Source organism: Phyllobates terribilis, unplaced genomic scaffold, assembly GCF_046119375.1.
Source record: "Phyllobates terribilis strain yellow unplaced genomic scaffold, ASM4611937v1 Scaffold_3701__1_contigs__length_72197, whole genome shotgun sequence".
In the NCBI taxonomy this organism is placed as follows: domain Eukaryota; kingdom Metazoa; phylum Chordata; class Amphibia; order Anura; family Dendrobatidae; genus Phyllobates; species Phyllobates terribilis.
The window spans coordinates 1-26,311 of NW_027366454.1; the positions used below are offsets into that span (position 1 = coordinate 1).

The following is a 26,311-nucleotide window of genomic DNA, read 5'->3' on the forward strand; positions in this document are numbered from 1 at the left end:
ATAGATACCGCACCTCACATTATAGATACCGCTCCTCACATTATAGATACCGCACCTCACATTATAGATACCGCTCCACACATTATAGATACCGCTCCTCACATTATAGATACCGCTCCTCACATTATAGATACCGCTCCTCACATTATAGATACCGCTCCTCACATTATAGATACCGCACCTCACATTATAGATACCGCTCCTCACATTATAGATACCGCACCTCACATTATAGATACCGCTCCATACATTATAGATACCGCTCCTCACATTATAGATACCGCTCCTCACATTATAGATACCGCTCCTCACATTATAGATACCGCACCTCACATTATAGATACCGCACCTCACATTATAGATACCGCTCCACACATTATAGATACCGCACCTCACATTATAGATACCGCTCCACACATTATAGATACCGCACCTCACATTATAGATACCGCTCCTCACATTATAGATACCGCTCCACACATTATAGATACCGCTCCTCACATTATAGATACCGCTCCACACATTATAGATACCGCTCCACACATTATAGATACCGCTCCTCACATTATAGATACCGCACCTCACATTATAGATACCGCTCCTCACATTATAGATACCGCTCCTCACATTATAGATACCGCTCCACACATTATAGATACCGCTCCTCACATTATAGATACCGCTCCTCACATTATAGATACCGCACCTCACATTATAGATACCGCTCCTCACATTATAGATACCGCACCTCACATTATAGATACCGCTCCTCACATTATAGATACCGCTCCTCACATTATAGATACCGCTCCACACATTATAGATACCGCACCTCACATTATAGATACCGCACCTCACATTATAGATACCGCACCTCACATTATAGATACCGCTCCTCACATTATAGATACCGCTCCTCACATTATAGATACCGCTCCTCACATTATAGATACCGCACCTCACATTATAGATACCGCTCCACACATTATAGATACCGCACCTCACATTATAGATACCGCTCCTCACATTATAGATACCGCTCCTCACATTATAGATACCGCACCTCACATTATAGATACCGCTCCTCACATTATAGATACCGCTCCACACATTATAGATACCGCTCCACACATTATAGATACCGCTCCTCACATTATAGATACCGCTCCACACATTATAGATACCGCTCCTCACATTATAGATACCGCACCTCACATTATAGATACCGCACCTCACATTATAGATACCGCTCCTCACATTATAGATACCGCTCCTCACATTATAGATACCGCTCCTCACATTATAGATACCGCACCTCACATTATAGATACCGCTCCACACATTATAGATACCGCACCTCACATTATAGATACCGCACCTCACATTATAGATACCGCTCCTCACATTATAGATACCGCTCCTCACATTATAGATACCGCTCCACACATTATAGATACCGCACCTCACATTATAGATACCGCACCTCACATTATAGATACCGCACCTCACATTATAGATACCGCTCCTCACATTATAGATACCGCTCCTCACATTATAGATACCGCTCCTCACATTATAGATACCGCACCTCACATTATAGATACCGCTCCTCACATTATAGATACCGCACCTCACATTATAGATACCGCTCCACACATTATAGATACCGCTCCTCACATTATAGATACCGCACCTCACATTATAGATACCGCTCCTCACATTATAGATACCGCTCCTCACATTATAGATACCGCACCTCACATTATAGATACCGCACCTCACATTATAGATACCGCTCCTCACATTATAGATATCGCTCCTCACATTATAGATACCGCTCCTCACATTATAGATACCGCACCTCACATTATAGATACCGCTCCTCACATTATATATACTGCTCCTCACATTATAGATACTGCTCCTCATATTATATACACTGCTCCTCATATTATATATACTGCATCTCATATTATATATACAGTATGCAGAATATAGTTAGTTATATACCTAGATTTTCCGTGGACTTTTCAGGGTGGTTGGTCATTTGGGGTTTTTGATAAGATTGGTGCCTTTCTCTATATCTACTTTGGTTGGCACTGCCATGGTATTTCCGCCCCAATGTTTGCTTTGGTCGTATACGACCATGATCCTGTAATTGTTCCTTCTCCCCTCCTCTGATGTCCGCGGTATAGAGCAGCACATGTGACGTGACACTTCTTGGACTCTTCTTTGCAGCTTTTTTAGGGGGTCTGCACCCAGCAGTCACCTCCATCCTCACAACATGTTTAACATGTGACCCTTTCACCTGCAGATCTACCGCCGCTGCTGGCTGGTGCTTCGAAAATCCTCCAGTAAAGGACCCTGGAGACTGGAAAAGTATCCTGACGAGAGGTCAGTCCTCCTGCGCATGTCGCCTAAGGTGAGGGAGAGGATTCCTGCTGAGAGCTGGACATTTCTTCCACCATGTAGTAGTGCGTGGCTCAGGGTGAGGGTTGTTGGGAAACTCTGGCCCACCATAGTTGTGTATATTGGGGGCAGACAATACTCAGTCTACTCCTCATTGTCTGACATGACCCGGCTCTGTCGCTCTGTCCGCAGGTCATGGAGATCAGTAACGTGAAATGTATTATGCGACTTCCGAAGGAAACTAAGAGACAAGCGGTGGCCATTATCTTCTGTGATGACCTAGCCCGCACTTTTACTTGTGATTCAGGTGAATGCTACAAGAAAAGCCTCTGTATCAAGAGTAGTGGTCTCTGTCCACCGCCATAATGCTGAGGGTCCGCTCTGTTCTGTATTGTAGAGCTGGAAGCCGAGGAGTGGTACAAGGCGCTGTCCATGGGCTGTCCAGCCACCAACCTCAACGACTGTCACCTGGGAGAACCAGACCTGCTGACGCCAGGAGTCCAGAGCGAGCAGACAGGTGCGGCAGTGGGCAGAGGGTGCTGTGAGGTTACTCATGTCATCCCCCGCTCCTCTATAGGTGAATTCTGGGGTGGGATTGGGCAGAGGGTGCTGTGAGGTTACTCGTCATCCCCCGCTCCTCTATAGGTGAATTCTGGGGAGGGAGTGGTCAGAGGGTGCTGTGAGGTTACTCATGTCATCCCCCGCTCCTCTATAGGTGAATTCTGGGGTGGGATTGGGCAGAGGGTGCTGTGAGGTTACTCGTCATCCCCCGCTCCTCTATAGGTGAATTCTGGGGAGGGAGTGGTCAGAGGGTGCTGTGAGGTTACTCATGTCATCCCCCGCTCCTCTATAGGTGAATTCTGGGGAGGGATTGGTCAGAGGGTGCTGTGAGGTTACTCATGTCATCCCCCAATCCTCTATAGGTGAATTCTGGGGAGGGAGTGGTCAGAGGGTGCTGTGATGTTACTCATGTCATCCCCCGCTCCTCTATAGGTGAATTCTGGGGAGGGATTGGTCAGAGGGTGCTGTGAGGTTACTCATGTCATCCCCCAATCCTCTATAGGTGAATTCTGGGGAGGGAGTGGTCAGAGGGTGCTGTGATGTTACTCATGTCATCCCCCGCTCCTCTATAGGTGAATTCTGGGGAGGGATTGGTCAGAGGGTGCTGTGAGGTTACTCGTCATCCCCCGCTCCTCTATAAGTGAATTCTGGGGAGGGATTGGGCAGAGGGTGCTGTGAGGTTACTCGTCATCCCCCGCTCCTCTATAGGTGAATTCTGGGAAGGGAGTGGGCAGAGGGTGCTGTGAGGTTACTCGTCATCCCCCGCTCCTCTATAGGTGAATTCTGGGAAGGGAGTGGGCAGAGGGTGCTGTGAGGTTACTCGTCATCCCCCGCTCCTCTATAGGTGAATTCTGGGAAGGGAGTGGGCAGAGGGTGCTGTGAGGTTACTCGTCATCCCCCGCTCCTCTATAGGTGAATTTTGGGGAGGGATTGGGCAGAGGGTGCTGTGAGGTTACTCGTCATCCCCCGCTCCTCTATAGGTGAATTCTGGGAAGGGAGTGGGCAGAGGGTGCTGTGAGGTTACTCGTCATCCCCCGCTCCTCTATAGGTGAATTCTGGGGAGGGAGTGGTCAGAGGGTGCTGTGAGGTTACTCATGTCATCCCCCGCTCCTCTATAGGTGAATTCTGGGGAGGGATTGGTCAGAGGGTGCTGTGAGGTTACTCATGTCATCCCCCAATCCTCTATAGGTGAATTCTGGGGAGGGAGTGGTCAGAGGGTGCTGTGATGTTACTCATGTCATCCCCTGCTCCTCTATAGGTGAATTCTGGGGAGGGATTGGTCAGAGGGTGCTGTGAGGTTACTCATGTCATCCCCCAATCCTCTATAGGTGAATTCTGGGGAGGGAGTGGTCAGAGGGTGCTGTGATGTTACTCATGTCATCCCCCGCTCCTCTATAGGTGAATTCTGGGGAGGGAGTGGGCAGAGGGTGCTGTGAGGTTACTCATGTCATCCCCCAATCCTCTATAGGTGAATTCTGGGGAGGGAGTGGGCAGAGGGTGCTGTGAGGTTACTCATGTCATCCCCCGTTCCTCTATAGGTGAACTCTGGGGAGGGAGTGGGCAGAGGGTGCTGTGAGGTTACTCGTCATCCCCCGCTCCTCTATAGGTGAATTTTGGGGAGGGATTGGGCAGAGGGTGCTGTGAGGTTACTCGTCATCCCCAGCTCCTCTATAGGTGAATTCTGGGAAGGGAGTGGGCAGAGGGTGCTGTGAGGTTACTCGTCATCCCCCAATCCTCTATAGGTGAATTCTGGGGAGGGAGTGGTCAGAGGGTGCTGTGAGGTTACTCATGTCATCCCCCGCTCCTCTATAGGTGAATTCTGGGGAGGGATTGGTCAGAGGGTGCTGTGAGGTTACTCATGTCATCCCCCAATCCTCTATAGGTGAATTCTGGGGAGGGAGTGGTCAGAGGGTGCTGTGATGTTACTCATGTCATCCCCCGCTCCTCTATAGGTGAATTCTGGGGAGGGAGTGGGCAGAGGATGCTGTGAGGTTACTCATGTCATCCCCCAATCCTCTATAGGTGAATTCTGGGGAGGGAGTGGGCAGAGGGTGCTGTGAGGTTACTCGTCATCCCCCAATCCTCTATAGGTGAATTCTGGGGAGGGAGTGGGCAGAGGGTGCTGTGATGTTACTCATGTCATCCCCCGCTCCTCTATAGGTGAATTCTGGGGAGGGAGTGGGCAGAGGATGCTGTGAGGTTACTCATGTCATCCCCCAATCCTCTATAGGTGAATTCTGGGGAGGGAGTGGGCAGAGGGTGCTGTGAGGTTACTCATGTCATCCCCCGCTCCTCTATAGGTGAATTCTGGGGAGGGAGTGGGCAGAGGGTGCTGTGAGGTTACTCGTCATCCCCCGCTCCTCTATAGGTGAATTCTGGGAAGGGAGTGGGCAGAGGGTGCTGTGAGGTTACTCGTCATCCCCCGCTCCTCTATAGGTGAATTTTGGGGAGGGATTGGGCAGAGGGTGCTGTGAGGTTACTCGTCATCCCCCGCTCCTCTATAGGTGAATTCTGGGAAGGGAGTGGGCAGAGGGTGCTGTGAGGTTACTCATGTCATCCCCCGCTCCTCTATAGGTGAATTCTGGGGAGGGATTGGGCAGAGGGTGCTGTGAGGTTACTCATGTCATCCCCCGCTCCTCTATAGGTGAATTCTGGGGAGGGAGTGGGCAGAGGGTGCTGTGAGGTTACTCATGTCATCCCCCGCTCCTCTATAGGTGAATTCTGGGAAGGGAGTGGTCAGAGGGTGCTGTGAGGTTACTCGTCATCCCCCGCTCCTCTATAGATGAATTCTGGGGAGGAAGTGGGCAGAGGGTGCTGTGAGGTTACTCGTTATCCCCCGCTCCTCTATAGGTGAATTCTGGGGAGGGATTGGGCAGAGGGTGCTGTGAGGTTACTCGTCATTCCCTGCTCCTCTATAGGTGAATTCTGGGGAGGGAGTGGTCAGAGGGTGCTGTGAGGTTACTCGTCATTCCCTGCTCCTCTATAGGTGAATTCTGGGGAGGGAGTGGGCAGAGGGTGCTGTGAGGTTACTCGGCATTCCCCGCTCCTCTATAGGTGAATTCTGGGGAGGGATTGGGCAGAGGGTGCTGTGAGGTTACTCGTCATCCCCCGCTCCTCTATAGGTGAATTCTGGGGTGGGATTGGGCAGAGGGTGCTGTGAGGTTATTCGTCATCCCCCGCTCCTCTATAGGTGAATTCTGGGGAGGGATTGGGCAGAGGGTGCTGTGAGGTTACTCGTCATCCCCCGCTCCTCTATAGGTGAATTCTGGGGAGGGATTGGGCAGAGGGTACTGTTCGTCATCCGCCGCTCCTCTATATGTGAATTCTGGGGAGGGATTGGGCAGAGGGTGCTGTGAGGTTACTCGTCATCTCGTCATCCCCAGCTCCTCTATAGGTGAATTCTGGGGAGGGAGTGGGCAGAGGGTGCTGTGAGGTTACTCGTCATCCCCCGCTCCTCTATAGGTGAATTCTGGGGAGGGAGTGGGCAGAGGGTGCTGTGAGGTTACTCGTCATCCCCCTCTCCTCTATAGGTGAATTCTGGGGAGGGAGTGGGCAGAGGGTGCTGTGAGGTTACTCGTCATCCCCCGCTCCTCTGTAGGTGAATTCTGGGGAGGGATTGGGCAGAGGGTGCTGTGAGGTTACTCGTCATCCCCCGCTCCTCTATAGGTGAATTCTGGGGAGGGATTGGGCAGAGGGTGCTGTGAGGTTACTCGTCATCCCCCGCTCCTCTATAGGTGAATTCTGGGGAGGGATTGGGCAGAGGGTGCTGTGAGGTTACTCGTCATCCCCCGCTCCTCTATAGGTGAATTCTGGGGAGGGATTGGGCAGAGGGTGCTGTGAGGTTACTCGTCATCCCCCGCTCCTCTATAGGTGAATTCTGGGGAGGGAGTGGGCAGAGGGTGCTGTGAGGTTACTCGTCATCCCCCGCTCCTCTATAGGTGAATTCTGGGGAGGGATTGGGCAGAGGGTGCTGTGAGGTTACTCGTCATCCCCCGCTCCTCTATAGGTGAATTCTGGGGAGGGATTGGGCAGAGGGTGCTGTGAGGTTACTCGTCATCCCCCGCTCCTCTATAGGTGAATTCTGGGGAGGGATTGGGCAGAGGGTGCTGTGAGGTTACTCGTCATCCCCCGCTCCTCTATAGGTGAATTCTGGGGAGGGAGTGGGCAGAGGGTGCTGTGAGGTTACTCGTCATCCCCCACTCCTCTATAGGTGAATTCTGGGGAGGGATTGGGCAGAGGGTGCTGTGAGGTTACTCGTCATCCCCCGCTCCTCTATAGGTGAATTCTGGGGAGGGAGTGGTCAGAGGGTGCTGTGAGGTTACTCGTCATCCCCCGCTCCTCTATAGGTGAATTCTGGGGAGGGATTGGGCAGAGGGTACTGTTCGTCATCCCCCGCTCCTCTATAGGTGAATTCTGGGGAGGGATTGGGCAGAGGGTGCTGTGAGGTTACTCGTCATCCCCCGCTCCTCTATAGGTGAATTCTGGGGAGGGATTGGGCAGAGGGTGCTGTGAGGTTACTCGTCATCCCCCTCTTCTCTATAGGTGAATTCTGGGGAGGGATTGGGCAGAGGGAGCTGTGAGGTTACTCGTCATCCCCCGCTCCTCTATAGGTGAATTCTGGGGAGGGATTGGGCAGAGGGTGCTGTGAGGTTACTCGTCATCCCCCGCTCCTCTATAGGTGAATTCTGGGGAGGGATTGGGCAGAGGGTGCTGTGAGGTTACTCGTCATCCCCCGCTCCTCTATAGGTGAATTCTGAGGAGGGATTGGGCAGAGGGTGCTGTGAGGTTACTCGTCATCCCCCGCTCCTCTATAGGTGAATTCTGGAGAGGGATTGGGCAGAGGGTGCTGTGAGGTTACTCGTCATCCCCCGCTCCTCTATAGGTGAATTCTGGGGAGGGATTGGGCAGAGGGAGCTGTGAGGTTACTCGTCATCCCCCGCTCCTCTATAGGTGAATTCTGGGGAGGGATTGGGCAGAGGGTGCTGTGAGGTTACTCGTCATCCCCCGCTCCTCTATAGGTGAATTCTGGGGAGGGATTGGGCAGAGGGTGCTGTGAGGTTACTCGTCATCCCCCGCTCCTCTATAGGTGAATTCTGGGGAGGGATTGGGCAGAGGGAGCTGTGAGGTTACTCGTCATCCCCCGCTCCTCTATAGGTGAATTCTGGGGAGGGATTGGGCAGAGGGTGCTGTGAGGTTACTCGTCATCCCCCGCTCCTCTATAGGTGAATTCTGGGGAGGAATTGGGCAGAGGGAGCTGTGAGGTTACTCGTCATCCCCCGCTCCTCTATAGGTGAATTCTGGGGAGGGATTGGGCAGAGGGAGCTGTGAGGTTACTCGTCATCCCCCGCTCCTCTATAGGTGAATTCTGGGGAGGGATTGGGCAGAGGGTGCTGTGAGGTTACTCGTCATCCCCCGCTCCTCTATAGGTGAATTCTGGGGAGGGATTGGGCAGAGGGTGCTGTGAGGTTACTCGTCATCCCCCGCTCCTCTATAGGTGAATTCTGGGGAGGGATTGGGCAGAGGGAGCTGTGAGGTTACTCGTCATCCTCTGCTCCTCTATAGGTGAATTCTGGGGAGGGATTGGGCAGAGGGAGCTGTGAGGTTACTCGTCATCCTCTGCTCCTCTATAGGTGAATTCTGGGGAGGGATTGGGCAGAGGGTGCTGTGAGGTTACTCGTCATCCCCCGCTCCTCTATAGGTGAATTCTGGGGAGGGATTGGGCAGAGGGAGCTGTTCGTCATCCCCCGCTCCTCTATATGTGAATTCTGGGGAGGGATTGGGCAGAGGGTGCTGTGAGGTTACTCGTCATCTCGTCATCCCCAGCTCCTCTATAGGTGAATTCTGGGGAGGGAGTGGGCAGAGGGTGCTGTGAGGTTACTCGTCATCCCCCGCTCCTCTATAGGTGAATTCTGGGGAGGGAGTGGGCAGAGGGTGCTGTGAGGTTACTCGTCATCCCCCTCTCCTCTATAGGTGAATTCTGGGGAGGGAGTGGGCAGAGGGTGCTGTGAGGTTACTCGTCATCCCCCGCTCCTCTGTAGGTGAATTCTGGGGAGGGATTGGGCAGAGGGTGCTGTGAGGTTACTCGTCATCCCCCGCTCCTCTATAGGTGAATTCTGGGGAGGGATTGGGCAGAGGGTGCTGTGAGGTTACTCGTCATCCCCCGCTCCTCTATAGGTGAATTCTGGGGAGGGATTGGGCAGAGGGTGCTGTGAGGTTACTCGTCATCCCCCGCTCCTCTATAGGTGAATTCTGGGGAGGGATTGGGCAGAGGGTGCTGTGAGGTTACTCGTCATCCCCCGCTCCTCTATAGGTGAATTCTGGGGAGGGAGTGGGCAGAGGGTGCTGTGAGGTTACTCGTCATCCCCCGCTCCTCTATAGGTGAATTCTGGGGAGGGATTGGGCAGAGGGTGCTGTGAGGTTACTCGTCATCCCCCGCTCCTCTATAGGTGAATTCTGGGGAGGGAGTGGTCAGAGGGTGCTGTGAGGTTACTCGTCATCCCCCGCTCCTCTATAGGTGAATTCTGGGGAGGGATTGGGCAGAGGGTACTGTTCGTCATCCCCCGCTCCTCTATAGGTGAATTCTGGGGAGGGATTGGGCAGAGGGTGCTGTGAGGTTACTCGTCATCCCCCGCTCCTCTATAGGTGAATTCTGGGGAGGGATTGGGCAGAGGGTGCTGTGAGGTTACTCGTCATCCCCCTCTTCTCTATAGGTGAATTCTGGGGAGGGATTGGGCAGAGGGAGCTGTGAGGTTACTCGTCATCCCCCGCTCCTCTATAGGTGAATTCTGGGGAGGGATTGGGCAGAGGGTGCTGTGAGGTTACTCGTCATCCCCCGCTCCTCTATAGGTGAATTCTGGGGAGGGATTGGGCAGAGGGTGCTGTGAGGTTACTCGTCATCCCCCGCTCCTCTATAGGTGAATTCTGGGGAGGGATTGGGCAGAGGGTGCTGTGAGGTTACTCGTCATCCCCCGCTCCTCTATAGGTGAATTCTGGAGAGGGATTGGGCAGAGGGTGCTGTGAGGTTACTCGTCATCCCCCGCTCCTCTATAGGTGAATTCTGGGGAGGGATTGGGCAGAGGGAGCTGTGAGGTTACTCGTCATCCCCCGCTCCTCTATAGGTGAATTCTGGGGAGGGATTGGGCAGAGGGTGCTGTGAGGTTACTCGTCATCCCCCGCTCCTCTATATGTGAATTCTGGGGAGGGATTGGGCAGAGGGTGCTGTGAGGTTACTCGTCATCCCCCGCTCCTCTATAGGTGAATTCTGGGGAGGGATTGGGCAGAGGGAGCTGTGAGGTTACTCGTCATCCCCCGCTCCTCTATAGGTGAATTCTGGGGAGGGATTGGGCAGAGGGTGCTGTGAGGTTACTCGTCATCCCCCGCTCCTCTATAGGTGAATTCTGGGGAGGAATTGGGCAGAGGGAGCTGTGAGGTTACTCGTCATCCCCCGCTCCTCTATAGGTGAATTCTGGGGAGGGATTGGGCAGAGGGAGCTGTGAGGTTACTCGTCATCCCCCGCTCCTCTATAGGTGAATTCTGGGGAGGGATTGGGCAGAGGGTGCTGTGAGGTTACTCGTCATCCCCCGCTCCTCTATAGGTGAATTCTGGGGAGGGATTGGGCAGAGGGTGCTGTGAGGTTACTCGTCATCCCCCGCTCCTCTATAGGTGAATTCTGGGGAGGGATTGGGCAGAGGGAGCTGTGAGGTTACTCGTCATCCTCTGCTCCTCTATAGGTGAATTCTGGGGAGGGATTGGGCAGAGGGAGCTGTGAGGTTACTCGTCATCCTCTGCTCCTCTATAGGTGAATTCTGGGGAGGGATTGGGCAGAGGGTGCTGTGAGGTTACTCGTCATCCCCCGCTCCTCTATAGGTGAATTCTGGGGAGGGATTGGGCAGAGGGAGCTGTGAGGTTACTCGTCATCCCCCGCTCCTCTATAGGTGAATTCTGGGGAGGAATTGGGCAGAGGGTGCTGTGAGGTTACTCATGTCATCCCCCAATCCTCTATAGGTGAATTCTGGGGAGGGATTGGGCAGAGGGTGCTGTGAGGTTACTCGTCATCCCCCGCTCCTCTATAGGTGAATTCTGGGGAGGGATTGGGCAGAGGGAGCTGTGAGGTTACTCGTCATCCCCCGCTCCTCTATAGGTGAATTCTGGGGAGGGATTGGGCAGAGGGAGCTGTGAGGTTACTCGTCATCCCCCGCTCCTCTATAGGTGAATTCTGGGGAGGAATTGGGCAGAGGGTGCTGTGAGGTTACTCATGTCATCCCCCAATCCTCTATAGGTGAATTCTGGGGAGGGATTGGGCAGAGGGTGCTGTGAGGTTACTCGTCATCCCCCGCTCCTCTATAGGTGAATTCTGGGGAGGGATTGGGCAGAGGGTGCTGTGAGGTTACTCGTCATCCCCTGCTCCTCTATAGGTGAATTCTGGGGAGGGATTGGGCAGAGGGTGCTGTGAGGTTACTCGTCATCCCCCGCTCCTCTATAGGTGAATTCTGGGAAGGGAGTGGGCAGAGGGTGCTGTGAGGTTACTCGTCATCCCCCGCTCCTCTATAGGTGAATTCTGGGGAGGGAGTGGGCAGAGGGTGCTGTGAGGTTACTCATGTCATCCCCCAATCCTCTATAGGTGAATTCTGGGGAGGGAGTGGGCAGAGGGAGCTGTGAGGTTACTCGTCATCCCCCGCTCCTCTATAGGTGAATTCTGGGGAGGGATTGGGCAGAGGGAGCTGTGAGGTTACTCGTCATCCCCCGCTCCTCTATAGGTGAATTCTGGGGAGGGAGTGGTCAGAGGGTGCTGTGATGTTACTCATGTCATCCCCCGCTCCTCTATAGGTGAATTCTGGGGAGGGATTGGGCAGAGGGTGCTGTGAGGTTACTCGTCATCCCCCGCTCCTCTATAGGTGAATTCTGGGGAGGGGTCTGCTGTAGGCCTTGAGGTCAGAGCTCAGAGCCTATATTTACCCTAAGGTCAGCAATGTTCTCAGTAAATCTGTTTCTATAGGTGCTATTGACGTGATATTCTCATTAGATTCCGGTAACAGCCCGTCCAATCCACACAGGAAAGAAATCACCATAATGTCCATAAATGATGTGTAATAATGAGAGATGACACCGGGAGACGTACTGACCACGTTACTGACATGTAATAAATACTTCATACAAGCCTTTGTTGGTGATGCAGCTTCACGACGCTGTCTGTATGGAGAAACTAGTCGCAGGCATTGCTCAGGTGGGATTCTATCCCATTCTTCCACAAGCTCTCGTCACATCCGGAAGCCTCCGTGGCTCCTTCTATGATCTTTGAGCTTTAGTTCCTTCCATACATTTTATATTGGATCCAGGTCCGGTGATCGGCTCGGCCGTTCTAGCAGCTTTATTCTCTGTCTCTGACACCAGTTGAGAGTTTCTTTGTCCGTGTGTTTGGGATCGTTGTCTTATTGAAATGTCCGCCCTCGTTTCATCTTCATCACCCCGGTAGATGACAGCAGATTTTTATAGAGAATGTCTCAGTACATTTGTCCGTTCATCCTTCATTCAATCATATGAAGTTTGCCGTGATGTTCCCACCTGCACTCTTCACTCTTGGTATGGGGTTTTTGGGGTGATATGTAGTTGCCTTTTGCCCTCCAAACATGGTGTGTATTATGGCGTCCAAACTGTTCCAATTTTGGTCTCACCTGAGCAGACTATATTCCCCCAGTATTTCACAGGCTTGTCTGAATGTTGTGGAGCAAACTATTAACGCGCTTGAACATGCTTTATGTTCAGCAATGGAGTCTTGTGTGGTGAGCGTGCATACAGGCCATGGAGGTTGTGTGGTGAGCGTGCATACAGGCCATGGAGGTTGTGTGATGAGCGTGCATACAGGCCATGGAGGTTGCGTGGTGAGCGTGCATACAGGCCATGGAGGTTGTGTGATGAGCGTGCATACAGGCCATGGAGGTTGTGTGGTGAGCGTCCCTAGAGGCCATGGAGGTTGTGTGGTGAGCGTACATACAGGCCATGGAGGTTGTGTGGTGAGCGTACATACAGGCCATGGAGGTTGCGTGGTGAGCGTCCATAGAGGTCATGGAGGTTGTGTGGTGAGCGTGCATACATGCCATGGAGGTTGTGTGGTGAGCGTGCATACAGGCCATGGAGGTTGCGTGGTGAGCGTCCATAGAGGCCATGGAGGTTGCGTGGTGAGCGTCCCTAGAGGCCATGGAGGTTGTGTGGTGAGCGTGCATACAGGTCATGGAGGTTGTGTGGTGAGCGTGCATACAGGCCATGGAGGTTGTGTGGTGAGCGTGCATACAGGCCATGGAGGTTGTGTAGTGAGCGTGCATACAGGCCATGGAGGTTGTGTAGTGAGCGTCCCTAGAGGCCATGGAGGTTGTGTGGTGAGCGTACATACAGGCCATGGAGGTTGTGTGGTGAGCGTACATACAGGCCATGGAGGTTGCGTGGTGAGCGTCCATAGAGGTCATGGAGGTTGTGTGGTGAGCGTGCATACAGGCCATGGAGGTTGTGTGGTGAGCGTGCATACAGGCCATGGAGGTTGCGTGGTGAGCGTCCATAGAGGCCATGGAGGTTGCGTGGTGAGCGTCCCTAGAGGCCATGGAGGTTGTGTGGTGAGCGTACATACAGGCCATGGAGGTTGTGTGGTGAGCGTACATACAGGCCATGGAGGTTGCGTGGTGAGCGTCCATAGAGGTCATGGAGGTTGTGTGGTGAGCGTGCATACATGCCATGGAGGTTGTGTGGTGAGCGTGCATACAGGCCATGGAGGTTGCGTGGTGAGCGTCCATAGAGGCCATGGAGGTTGCGTGGTGAGCGTCCCTAGAGGCCATGGAGGTTGTGTGGTGAGCGTGCATACAGGTCATGGAGGTTGTGTGGTGAGCGTGCATACAGGCCATGGAGGTTGTGTGGTGAGCGTGCATACAGGCCATGGAGGTTGTGTAGTGAGCGTGCATACAGGCCATGGAGGTTGTGTAGTGAGCGTCCCTAGAGGCCATGGAGGTTGTGTGGTGAGCGTACATACAGGCCATGGAGGTTGTGTGGTGAGCGTACATACAGGCCATGGAGGTTGCGTGGTGAGCGTCCATAGAGGTCATGGAGGTTGTGTGGTGAGCGTGCATACAGGCCATGGAGGTTGTGTGGTGAGCGTGCATACAGGCCATGGAGGTTGCGTGGTGAGCGTCCATAGAGGCCATGGAGGTTGCGTGGTGAGCGTCCCTAGAGGCCATGGAGGTTGTGTGGTGAGCGTGCATACAGGTCATGGAGGTTGTGTGGTGAGCGTGCATACAGGCCATGGAGGTTGTGTGGTAAGCATGCATACAGGTCATGGAGGTTGTGTGGTAAGCGTGCATACAGGCCATGGAGGTTGTGTGGTGAGCGTGCATACAGGTCATGGAGGTTGTGTGGTAAGCGTGCATACAGGTCATGGAGGTTGTGTGGTGAGCGTGCATACAGGTCATGGAGGTTGTGTGGTGAGCGTGCATACAGGCCATGGAGGTTGTGTGGTGAGCGTGCATACAGGCCATGGAGGTTGTGTGGTGAGCGTGCATACAGGTCATGGAGGTTGTGTGGTGAGCGTGCATACAGGCCATGGAGGTTGTGTGGTGAGCGTCCATAGAGGTTGTGTGGTGAGCGTGCATACAGGCCATGGAGGTTGTGTGGTGAGCGTGCATACAGGCCATGGAGGTTGTGTGGTGAGCGTGCATACAGGTCATGGAGGTTGTGTGGTGAGCGTCCATAGAGGTTGTGTGCTGAGCGTGCATACAGGCCATGGAGGTTGTGTGGTGAGCGTGCATACAGGCCATGGAGGTTGTGTGGTGAGCGTGCATACAGGCCATGGAGGTTGTGTGGTGAGCGTGCATACAGGTCATGGAGGTTGTGTGGTGAGCGTCCATAGAGGTTGTGTGCTGAGCGTGCATACAGGCCATGGAGGTTGTGTGGTGAGCGTGCATACAGGCCATGGAGGTTGTGTGGTGAGCGTGCATACAGGCCATGGAGGTTGTGTGGTGAGCGTGCATACAGGCCATGGAGGTTATGTGATGAGCGTGCATACAGGCCATGGAGGTTGTGTGGTGAGCGTGCATACAGGCCATGGAGGTTGTGTGGTGAGCGTGCATACAGGCCATGGAGGTTGTGTGGTGAGCGTGCATACAGGCCATGCGGGTTGTGTGGTGAGCGTGTATACAGGCCATGGAGGTTGTGTGATGAGCGTGCATACAGGCCATGGAGGTTGTGTGGTGAGCGTCCATACAGGTCATGGAGGTTGTGTGGTGAGCGTGCATACAGGCCATGGAGGTTGTGTGGTGAGCGTGCATACAGGCCATGGAGGTTGTGTGGTGAGCGTGCGTACAGGCCATGGAGGTTGTGTGGTGAGCGTCCGTACAGGCCATGGAGGTTGTGTGGTGAGCGTGCATACAGGTCATGGAGGTTGTGTGGTGAGCGTGCATACAGGTCATGGAGGTTGTGTGGTGAGCGTGCATACAGGTCATGGAGGTTGTGTGGTGAGCGTGCATACAGGCCATGGAGGTTGTGTGGTGAGCGTGCATACAGGTCATGGAGGTTGGGCGGTGAGCATCCATACAGGCCGTGGAGTCTTGTGTGGTGAGCGTCCATAGAGGCCATGGAGGTTGTGTGGTGAGCGTCCATAGAGGCCATGGAGGTTGTGTGGTGAGCATCCATACTGGCCATGGAGGTTGTGTGGTGAGCATCCATACTGGCCATGGAGGTTGTGTGGTGAGCGTCCATACAGGTCATGGAGGTTGTGTGGTGAGCGTCCATAGAGGCCATGGAGGTTGTGTGGTGAGCGTGCATACAGGCCATGGAGGTTGTGTGGTGAGCGTGCATACAGGTCATGGAGGTTGTGTGGTGAGTGTGCATACAGGCCATGGAGGTTGTGTGGTGAGCGTGCATAGAGGCCATGGAGGTTGTGTGGTGAGCGTGCATAGAGGCCATGGAGGTTGTGTGGTGAGCGTGCATACAGGCCATGGAGGTTGTGTGGTGAGCGTGCATACAGGCCATGGAGGTTGCGTGGTGAGCGTCCATAGAGGCCATGGAGGTTGCGTGGTGAGCGTCCCTAGAGGCCATGGAGGTTGTGTGGTGAGCGTACATACAGGCCATGGAGGTTGTGTGGTGAGCGTACATACAGGCCATGGAGGTTGCGTGGTGAGCGTCCATAGAGGTCATGGAGGTTGTGTGGTGAGCGTGCATACATGCCATGGAGGTTGTGTGGTGAGCGTGCATACAGGCCATGGAGGTTGCGTGGTGAGCGTCCATAGAGGCCATGGAGGTTGCGTGGTGAGCGTCCCTAGAGGCCATGGAGGTTGTGTGGTGAGCGTGCATACAGGTCATGGAGGTTGTGTGGTGAGCGTGCATACAGGCCATGGAGGTTGTGTGGTGAGCGTGCATACAGGCCATGGAGGTTGTGTAGTGAGCGTGCATACAGGCCATGGAGGTTGTGTAGTGAGCGTCCCTAGAGGCCATGGAGGTTGTGTGGTGAGCGTACATACAGGCCATGGAGGTTGTGTGGTGAGCGTACATACAGGCCATGGAGGTTGCGTGGTGAGCGTCCATAGAGGTCATGGAGGTTGTGTGGTGAGCGTGCATACAGGCCATGGAGGTTGTGTGGTGAGCGTGCATACAGGCCATGGAGGTTGCGTGGTGAGCGTCCATAGAGGCCATGGAGGTTGCGTGGTGAGCGTCCCTAGAGGCCATGGAGGTTGTGTGGTGAGCGTGCATACAGGTCATGGAGGTTGTGTGGTAAGCGTGCATACAGGTCATGGAGGTTGTGTGGTGAGCGTGCATACAGGTCATGGAGGTTGTGTGGTGAGCGTGCATACAGGCCATGGAGGTTGTGTGGTGAGCGTGCATACAGGCCATGGAGGTTGTGTGGTGAGCGTGCATACAGGTCATGGAGGTTGTGTGGTGAGCGTGCATACAGGCCATGGAGGTTGTGTGGTGAGCGTCCATAGAGGTTGTGTGGTGAGCGTGCATACAGGCCATGGAGGTTGTGTGGTGAGCGTGCATACAGGCCATGGAGGTTGTGTGGTGAGCGTGCATACAGGTCATGGAGGTTGTGTGGTGAGCGTCCATAGAGGTTGTGTGCTGAGCGTGCATACAGGCCATGGAGGTTGTGTGGTGAGCGTGCATACAGGCCATGGAGGTTGTGTGGTGAGCGTGCATACAGGCCATGGAGGTTGTGTGGTGAGCGTGCATACAGGTCATGGAGGTTGTGTGGTGAGCGTCCATAGAGGTTGTGTGCTGAGCGTGCATACAGGCCATGGAGGTTGTGTGGTGAGCGTGCATACAGGCCATGGAGGTTGTGTGGTGAGCGTGCATACAGGCCATGGAGGTTGTGTGGTGAGCGTGCATACAGGCCATGGAGGTTATGTGATGAGCGTGCATACAGGCCATGGAGGTTGTGTGGTGAGCGTGCATACAGGCCATGGAGGTTGTGTGGTGAGCGTGCATACAGGCCATGGAGGTTGTGTGGTGAGCGTGCATACAGGCCATGCGGGTTGTGTGGTGAGCGTGTATACAGGCCATGGAGGTTGTGTGATGAGCGTGCATACAGGCCATGGAGGTTGTGTGGTGAGCGTCCATACAGGTCATGGAGGTTGTGTGGTGAGCGTGCATACAGGCCATGGAGGTTGTGTGGTGAGCGTGCATACAGGCCATGGAGGTTGTGTGGTGAGCGTGCGTACAGGCCATGGAGGTTGTGTGGTGAGCGTCCGTACAGGCCATGGAGGTTGTGTGGTGAGTGTGCATACAGGTCATGGAGGTTGTGTGGTGAGCGTGCATACAGGTCATGGAGGTTGTGTGGTGAGCGTGCATACAGGTCATGGAGGTTGTGTGGTGAGCGTGCATACAGGCCATGGAGGTTGTGTGGTGAGCGTGCATACAGGTCATGGAGGTTGGGCGGTGAGCATCCATACAGGCCGTGGAGTCTTGTGTGGTGAGCGTCCATAGAGGCCATGGAGGTTGTGTGGTGAGCGTCCATAGAGGCCATGGAGGTTGTGTGGTGAGCATCCATACTGGCCATGGAGGTTGTGTGGTGAGCGTGCATACAGGCCATGGAGGTTGTGTGGTGAGCGTGCATACAGGTCATGGAGGTTGTGTGGTGAGCGTGCATACAGGCCATGGAGGTTGTGTGGTGAGCGTGCATACAGTTCATGGAGGTTGGGCGGTGAGCATCCATACAGGCCGTGGAGTCTTGTGTGGTGAGCGTCCATAGAGGCCATGGAGGTTGTGTGGTGAGCATCCATACTGGCCATGGAGGTTGTGTGGTGAGCATCCATACTGGCCATGGAGGTTGTGTGGTGAGCGTGCATACAGGTCATGGAGGTTGTGTGGTGAGCGTGCATACAGGTCATGGAGGGTGCGGGGTGAGCGTGCATACAGGTCATGGAGGTTGTGAGCGTGCATACAGGTCATGGAGGGTGCGGGGTGAGCGTGCATACAGGTCATGGAGGTTGTGTGGTGAGCGTGCATACAGGTCATGGAGGGTGCGGGGTGAGCGTGCATACAGGTCATGAAGGTTGTGTGGTGAGTGTGCATACAGGTCATGGAGGGTGCGGGGTGAGCGTGCATACAGGTCATGGAGGTTGTGTGGTGAGCGTGCATACAGGTCATGGAGGTTGTGTGGTGAGCGTGCATACAGGTCATGGAGGGTGCGGGGTGAGCGTGCATACAGGTCATGGAGGTTGTGTGGTGAGCGTGCATACAGGCCATGGAGGTTGTGTGGTGAGCGTGCATACAGGCCATGGAGGTTGTGTGGTGAGCGTGCATACAGGTCATGGAGGTTGTGTGGTGAGCGTGCATACAGGTCATGGAGGTTGTGTGGTGAGCGTGCATACAGGTCATGGAGGTTGTGTGGTGAGCGTGCATACAGGTCATGGAGGTTGTGTGGTGAGCGTGCATACAGGTCATGGAGGTTGTGTGGTGAGCGTGCATACAGGCCATGGAGGTTGTGTGGTGAGCGTGCATACAGGTTATGGAGGTTGTGTGGTGAGCGTGCATACAGGTCATGGAGGTTGTGTGGTGAGCGTGCATACAGGTCATGGAGGTTGTGTGGTGAGCGTGCATACAGGTCATGGAGGTTGTGTGGTGAGCGTGCATACAGGCCATGGAGGTTGTGTGGTGAGCGTGCATACAGGTCATGGAGGTTGTGTGGTGAGCGTGCATACAGGTCATGGAGGTTGTGTGGTGAGCGTGCATACAGGTCATGGAGGTTGTGTGGTGAGCGTGCATACAGGTCATGGAGGTTGTGTGGTGAGCGTGCATACATGCCATGGAGGTTGTGTGGTGAGCGTGCATACAGGTCATGGAGGTTGTGTGGTGAGCGTGCATACAGGTCATGGAGGTTGTGTGGTGAGCGTGCATACAGGTCATGGAGGTTGTGTGGTGAGCGTGCATACAGGTCATGGAGGTTGTGTGGTGAGCGTGCATACAGGTCATGGAGGTTGTGTGGTGAGCGTGCATACAGGTCATGGAGGTTGTGTGGTGAGCGTGCATACAGGCCATGGAGGATAATTGCATTACTTAAGAGTTTTTTATGAAATAATTATACCTGCTGACTCCAGGTCTTTCTCTAGCTCTGCACAGATGCTCCTTGGCTCTTGGACAACTATTCTGGTAATTCATTTCATTCCTCTGTTTGAAATTTTGCGGGGAGCGCCTGGTCGTGGCCGGTTTATGGTGATATCTTGCGGGGAGCACCTGGTCGTGGCCGGTTTATGGTGAAATCTTGCGGGGAGCACCTGGTCGTCGGTTTATGGTGAAATCTTGCAGGGAGCACCTGGTTGTGGCCGGTTTATGGTGAAATCTTGCAGGGAGCACCTGGTTGTGGCCGGTTTATGGTGAAATCTTGCAGGGAGCACCTGGTTGTGGCCGGTTTATGGTGAAATCTTGCAGGGAGCACCTGGTTGTGGCCGGTTTATGGTGAAATCTTGCAGGGAGCACCTGGTTGTGGCCAGTTTATGGTGAAATCTTGCAGGGAGCACCTGGTTGTGGCCGGTTTATGGTGAAATCTTGCAGGGAGCACCTGGTTGTGGCCAGTTTATGGTGAAATCTTGCAGGGAGCACCTGGTTGTGGCCGGTTTATGGTGAAATCTTGCAGGGAGCACCTGGTTGTGGCCAGTTTATGGTGAAATCTTGCAGGGAGCACCTGGTTGTGGCCGGTTTATGGTGAAATCTTGCAGGGAGCACCTGGTTGTGGCCGGTTTATGGTGAAATCTTGCAGGGAGCACCTGGTCGTCGTCGGTTTATGGTGAAATCTTGCAGGGAGCACCTGGTTGTGGCCGGTTTATGGTGAAATCTTGCAGGGAGCACCTGGTTGTGGCCGGTTTATGGTGAAATCTTGCAGGGAGCACCTGGTTGTGGCCGGTTTATGGTGAAATCTTGCAGGGAGCACCTGGTTGTGGCCGGTTTATGGTGAAATCTTGCAGGGAGCACCTGGTTGTGGCCAGTTTATGGTGAAATCTTGCAGGGAGCACATGGTCGTCGTCGGTTTATGGTGAAATCTTGCGGGGAGCACCTGGTTGTGGCCAGTTTATGGTGAAATCTTGCAGGGAGCACCTGGTTGTGGCCGGTTTATGGTGAAATCTTGCAGGGAGCACCTGGTTGTGGCCAGTTTATGGTGAAATCTTGCAGGGAGCACCTGGTTGTGGCCGGTTTATGGTGAAATCTTGCAGGGAGCACCTGGTCGTCGTCGGTTTATGGTGAAATCTTGCAGGGAGCACCTGGTTGTGGCCGGTTTATGGTGAAATCTTGCAGGGAGCACCTGGTTGTGGCCAGTTTATGGTGAAATCTTGCGGGGAGCACCTGGTTGCGGCCGGTTTATGGTGTGATCTTGCGGGGAGCACCTGCTCGTGACCAGTTAGTAGTGAAAAATCTTGTGGGTAGCACCTGGTTGTGGCCGGTTTATGGTGAAATCTTGCAGGGAGCACCTGGTTGTGGCCGGTTTATGGTGTGATCTTGCGGGGAGCACCTGGTTGCGGCCGGTTTATGGTGTGATCTTGCGGGGAGCACCTGCTCGTGACCAGTTAGTAGTGAAAAATCTTGTGGGTAGCACCTGGTTGTGGCCGGATTATAGTGAAATCTTGCAGAGAGCACCTGGTTGTGGCCGGATTATGGTGAAATTATGTTCTTTCCACTTCTGGATTATGGCCCCAACAGAGCTCACTGGAGCCTTCAGTAGTTTAGCAATTGTTCTGTAACCAATGCCATCCCGATGTTTTGCAACAGTAAGGTTGTGAAGGTCTTGAGACAGCTCACTGGTGTTACCCATCATGAGATGTCACTTGTTTGGCCCCTTGATAATGAGACACCTTTTTACCGGCCATCAGATGAACCAGCTGATCTTATTGGTCACTAAGTGGCAGAATTGCTTTCTAATTATTATTATTACTATTATTTATTATTATAGCGCCATTTATTCCATGGCGCTTTACGTAATTACTGATAGATCTCAGCCGGTGTCAGGACTTTCCTGGGCTTTTTGCTCCTCTTTTTTCAGGTGTTCAATACTTTTCCTGGTGTCATCTCTCATTATTACACATAATTTATGGACATTATGGTGATTTCTTTCCTTTGTGGATTGGACGGGATGATACCGAGATCTGGGGAGAATCTCATGTAAATAGCACCTTTACCAATAGATTTACTCACAACATTGTTGACGTATAGGTATGTCACCGCTGTACGTGTATTGTATGGAGTGCTGTGTCCTGACCGAGCGCAGGTCTCGCAAAGGGAAGACCTGATATCTGCCTGTGTGAGGCTGAGACCCCGCTCGATCTGGACACTCCGGGCAAGAAGCCTCCATCATTAGAACATGGGGGTGATGGCGGAGGAGACGCCGCAGCTGCTGACCCTTTACTACTTCTCAGAACGCTTCAATGTCTTTTTGTTACCGTCATCAAACGTGGACGTGTATGGAGAGTGCAAGATGCAAATCACAGAAGAAAACCTCTACCTCTGGGATCCCCACACTCCCCGCAGCAAGATGCTTTCCTGGCCGCTCTGCGCCCTGAGACGATACGGGAGCGACGCCTCACACTTCACGTTTGAGGCTGAAAGGTGAGGAAAGGTGCACAGCTACTGATAGAGGTGTACCCGGCCCCCGCGGCCCGCTACTGATAGAGGAGTGCCCGGCCCCCGCGGCCCGCTACTGATAGAGGAGTGCCCGGCCCCCGCGGCCCGCTACTGATAGAGGAGTGCCCGGCCTCCGCGGCCCGCTACTGATAGAGGAGTGCCCGGCCCCCGCGGCCCGCTACTGATAGAGGAGTGCCCGGCCCCCGCGGCCCGCTACTGATAGAGGAGTGCCCGGCCCCCGCGGCCCGCTACTGATAGAGGAGTGCCCGGCCCCCGCGGCCCGCTACTGATAGAGGAGTGCCCGGCCCCCGCGGCCCGCTACTGATAGAGGAGTGCCCGGCCCCCGCGGCCCGCTACTGATAGAGGAGTGCCCGGCCCCCGCGGCCCGCTACTGATAGAGGAGTGCCCGGCCTCCGCGGCCCGCTACTGATAGAGGAGTGCCCGGCCCCCGCGGCCCGCTACTGATAGAGGAGTGCCCGGCCCCCGCGGCCCGCTACTGATAGAGGAGTGCCCGGCCCCCGCGGCCAGCTACTGACAGAGGAGTCCCCGTCCCCCGCGGCCAGCTACTGACAGAGGAGTCCCCTTCCCCCGCGGCCCGCTACTGATAGAGGAGTCCCCGTCCCCCGCTACTGACAGAGGAGTCCCCGTCCCCCGCGGCCTGCTACTGATAGAGGAGTCCCCGTCCCCCGCGGCCTGCTCCTGATAGAGGAGTCCCCGTCCCCCGCGGCCTGCTACTGATAGAGGAGTCCCCGGCCCCCGCGGCCTGCTACTGATAGAGGAGTCCCCGGCCCCCGCGGCCTGCTACTGATAGAAGAGTCCCCGTCCCCCGCGGCCTGCTACTGATAGAAGAGTCCCCGTCCCCGGCTACTGACAGAGGAGTCCCCGTCCCCCGCGGCCTGCTCCTGATAGAGGAGTCCCCGTCCCCCGCGGCCTGCTCCTGATAGAGGAGTCCCCGTCCCCCGCGGCCCGCTACTGATAGAGGAGTCCCCGTCCCCCGCGGCCCGCTACTGATAGAGGAGTCCCCGGCCCCCGCGGCCTGCTACTGATAGAGGAGTCCCCGTCCCCCGCGGCCCGTCCCCGTCCCCCGAGGCCTGCTACTGATAGAGGAGTCCCCGGCCCCCGCGGCCTGCTACTGATAGAGGAGTCCCCGGCCCCCGCGGCCTGCTACTGATAGAGGAGTCCCCGGCCCCCGCGGCCTGCTACTGATAGAGGAGTCCCCGTCCCCCGCGGCCTGCTACTGATAGAGGAGTCCCCGGCCCCCGCGGCCTGCTACTGATAGAGGAGTCCCCGGCCCCCGCGGCCTGCTACTGATAGAGGAGTCCCCGGCCCCCGCTACTGACAGAGGAGTCCCCGTCCCCCGCGGCCTGCTCCTGATAGAGGAGTCCCCGTCCCCCGCGGCCTGCTCCTGATAGAGGAGTCCCCGTCCCCCGCGGCCTGCTCCTGATAGAGGAGTCCCCGTCCCCCGCGGCCCGCTCCTGATAGAGGAGTCCCCGTCCCCCGCGGCCCGCTACTGATAGAGGAGTCTCCGTCCCCCGCTACTGACAGAGGAGTCTCCGTCCCCCGCTACTGACAGAGGAGTCCCCGTCCCCCGCTACTGACAGAGGAGTCCCCGTCCCCCGCTACTGACAGAGGAGTCCCCGTCCCCCGCTACTGACAGAGGAGTCCCCGTCCCCCGCTACTGACAGAGGAGTCCCCGTCCCCCGCTACTGATAGAGGAGTCCCCGTCCCCCGCTACTGATAGAGGAGTCCCCGTCCCCCGCTACTGTTAGAGGAGTCCCCGTCCCCCGCTACTGATAGAAGAGTCCCCGTCCCCCGCGGCCTGCTACTGATAGAGGAGTCCCCGTCCCCCGCGGCCTGCTACTGACAGAGGAGTCCCCGTCCCCCGCGGCCCGCTACTGACAGAGAAGTCCCCGTCCCCCGCGGCCAGCTACTGACAGAGGAGTCCCCGTCCCCCGCGGCCGGCTACTGATAGAGGAGTCCCCGGCCCCCGCGGCCTGCTACTGATAGAGGAGTCCCCGTCCCCAGCTACTGACAGAGGAGTCCCCGTCCCCCGTGGCCTGCTCCTGATAGAGGAGTCCCCGGCCCCCGCGGCCTGCTACTGATAGAGGAGTCCCCGTCCCCCGCGGCCTGCTACTGATAGAGGAGTCCCCGTTCCCCGCTACTGACAGAGGAGTCCCCGTCCCCCGCTGCCTGCTCCTGATAGAGGAGTCCCCGTCCCCCGCGGCCCGCTACTGATAGAGGAGTCCCCGTCCCCCGCTACTGATAGAGGAGTCCCCGTCCCCCGCGGCCCGCTACTGATAGAGGAGTCCCCGTCCCCCGCGGCTCGCTACTGATAGAGGAGTCCCCGTCCCCCGCGGCCCGCTACTGATAGAAGAGTCCCCGTCCCCCGCGGCCCGCTACTGATAGAGGAGTCCCCGTCCCCCGCTACTGACAGAGGAGTCCCCGTCCCCCGCGGCCTGCTACTGATAGAGGAGTCCCCGGCCCCCGCGGCCTGCTACTGATAGAGGAGTCCCCGGCCCCCGCGGCCTGCTACTGATAGAGGAGTCCCCGGCCCCCGCGGCCTGCTACTGATAGAGGAGTCCCCGTCCCCCGATACTGACAGAGGAGTCCCCGTCCCCCGCGGCCTGCTCCTGATAGAGGAGTCCCCGTCCCCCGAGGCCTGCTACTGATAGAGGAGTCCCCGGCCCCCGCGGCCTGCTACTGATAGAGGAGTCCCCGGCCCCCGCGGCCTGCTACTGATAGAGGAGTCCCCGGCCCCCGCGGCCTGCTACTGATAGAGGAGTCCCCGTCCCCCGCTACTGACAGAGGAGTCCCCGTCCCCCGCGGCCTGCTCCTGATAGAGGAGTCCCCGTCCCCCGCGGCCTGCTCCTGATAGAGGAGTCCCCGTCCCCCGCGGCCCGCTCCTGATAGAGGAGTCCCCGTCCCCCGCGGCCCGCTACTGATAGAGGAGTCCCCGTCCCCCGCGGCCCGCTACTGATAGAGGAGTCCCCGTCCCCCGCGGCCCGCTACTGATAGAGGAGTCCCCGTCCCCCGCGGCCCGCTACTGATAGAGGAGTCCCCGTCCCCCGCGGCCCGCTACTGATAGAGGAGTCCCCGTCCCCCGCGGCCCGCTACTGACAGAGGAGTCCCCGTCCCCCACTACTGATAGAGGAGTCTCCGTCCCCCGCTACTGACAGAGGAGTCTCCGTCCCCCGCTACTGACAGAGGAGTCCCCGTCCCCCGCTACTGACAGAGGAGTCCCCGTCCCCCGCTACTGACAGAGGAGTCCCCGTCCCCCGCTACTGACAGAGGAGTCCCCGTCCCCCGCTACTGATAGAGGAGTCCCCGTCCCCCGCTACTGATAGAGGAGTCCCCGTCCCCCGCGGCCTGCTACTGATAGAGGAGTCCCCGTCCTCCGCGGCCCGCTACTGATAGAGGAGTCCCCGTCCCCCGCGGCCCGCTACTGATAGAGGAGTCCCCGTCCCCCGCGGCCCGCTACTGATAGAGGAGTCCCCGTCCCCCGCGGCCCGCTACTGATAGAGGAGTCCCCGTCCCCCGCTACTGATAGAGGAGTCCCCGTCCCCCGCTACTGATAGAGGAGTCCCCGTCCCCCGCTACTGATAGAGGAGTCCCCGTCCCCCGCTACTGACAGAGGAGTCTCCGTCCCCCGCTACTGACAGAGGAGTCCCCGTCCCCCGCTACTGACAGAGGAGTCCCCGTCCCCCGCTACTGACAGAGGAGTCCCCGTCCCCCGCTACTGACAGAGGAGTCCCCGTCCCCCGCTACTGACAGAGGAGTCCCCGTCCCCCGCTACTGACAGAGGAGTCCCCGTCCCCCGCTACTGACAGAGGAGTCCCCGTCCCCCGCTACTGACAGAGGAGTCCCCGTCCCCCGCTACTGACAGAGGAGTCCCCGTCCCCCGCTACTGACAGAGGAGTCCCCGTCCCCCGCTACTGACAGAGGAGTCCCCGTCCCCCGCTACTGACAGAGGAGTCCCCGTCCCCCGCTACTGACAGAGGAGTCCCCGTCCCCCGCTACTGACAGAGGAGTCCCCGTCCCCCGCTACTGACAGAGGAGTCCCCGTCCCCCGCTACTGACAGAGGAGTCCCCGTCCCCCGCTACTGACAGAGGAGTCCCCGTCCCCCGCTACTGACAGAGGAGTCCCCGTCCCCCGCTACTGACAGAGGAGTCCCCGTCCCCCGCTACTGACAGAGGAGTCCCCGTCCCCCGCTACTGACAGAGGAGTCCCCGTCCCCCGCTACTGACAGAGGAGTCCCCGTCC

General features: G+C 56.3%; 1 protein-coding gene across 1 annotated transcript; it reads left to right on the forward strand.

Moving 5' to 3' along the window:
* Positions 1-2,314: 2,314 nt before the first annotated feature.
* Positions 2,315-22,047, forward strand: LOC141248509 (docking protein 4-like; the record flags this gene model as incomplete). The annotated part of the gene is made up of 4 exons (XM_073669367.1): positions 2,315-2,422; positions 2,602-2,716; positions 2,807-2,926; positions 21,846-22,047. Coding segments are annotated over 4 exons (537 nt in total), but the record flags the coding sequence as incomplete, so codon positions are not given.
* Between the last annotated feature and the right edge of the window lie 4,264 nt (positions 22,048-26,311).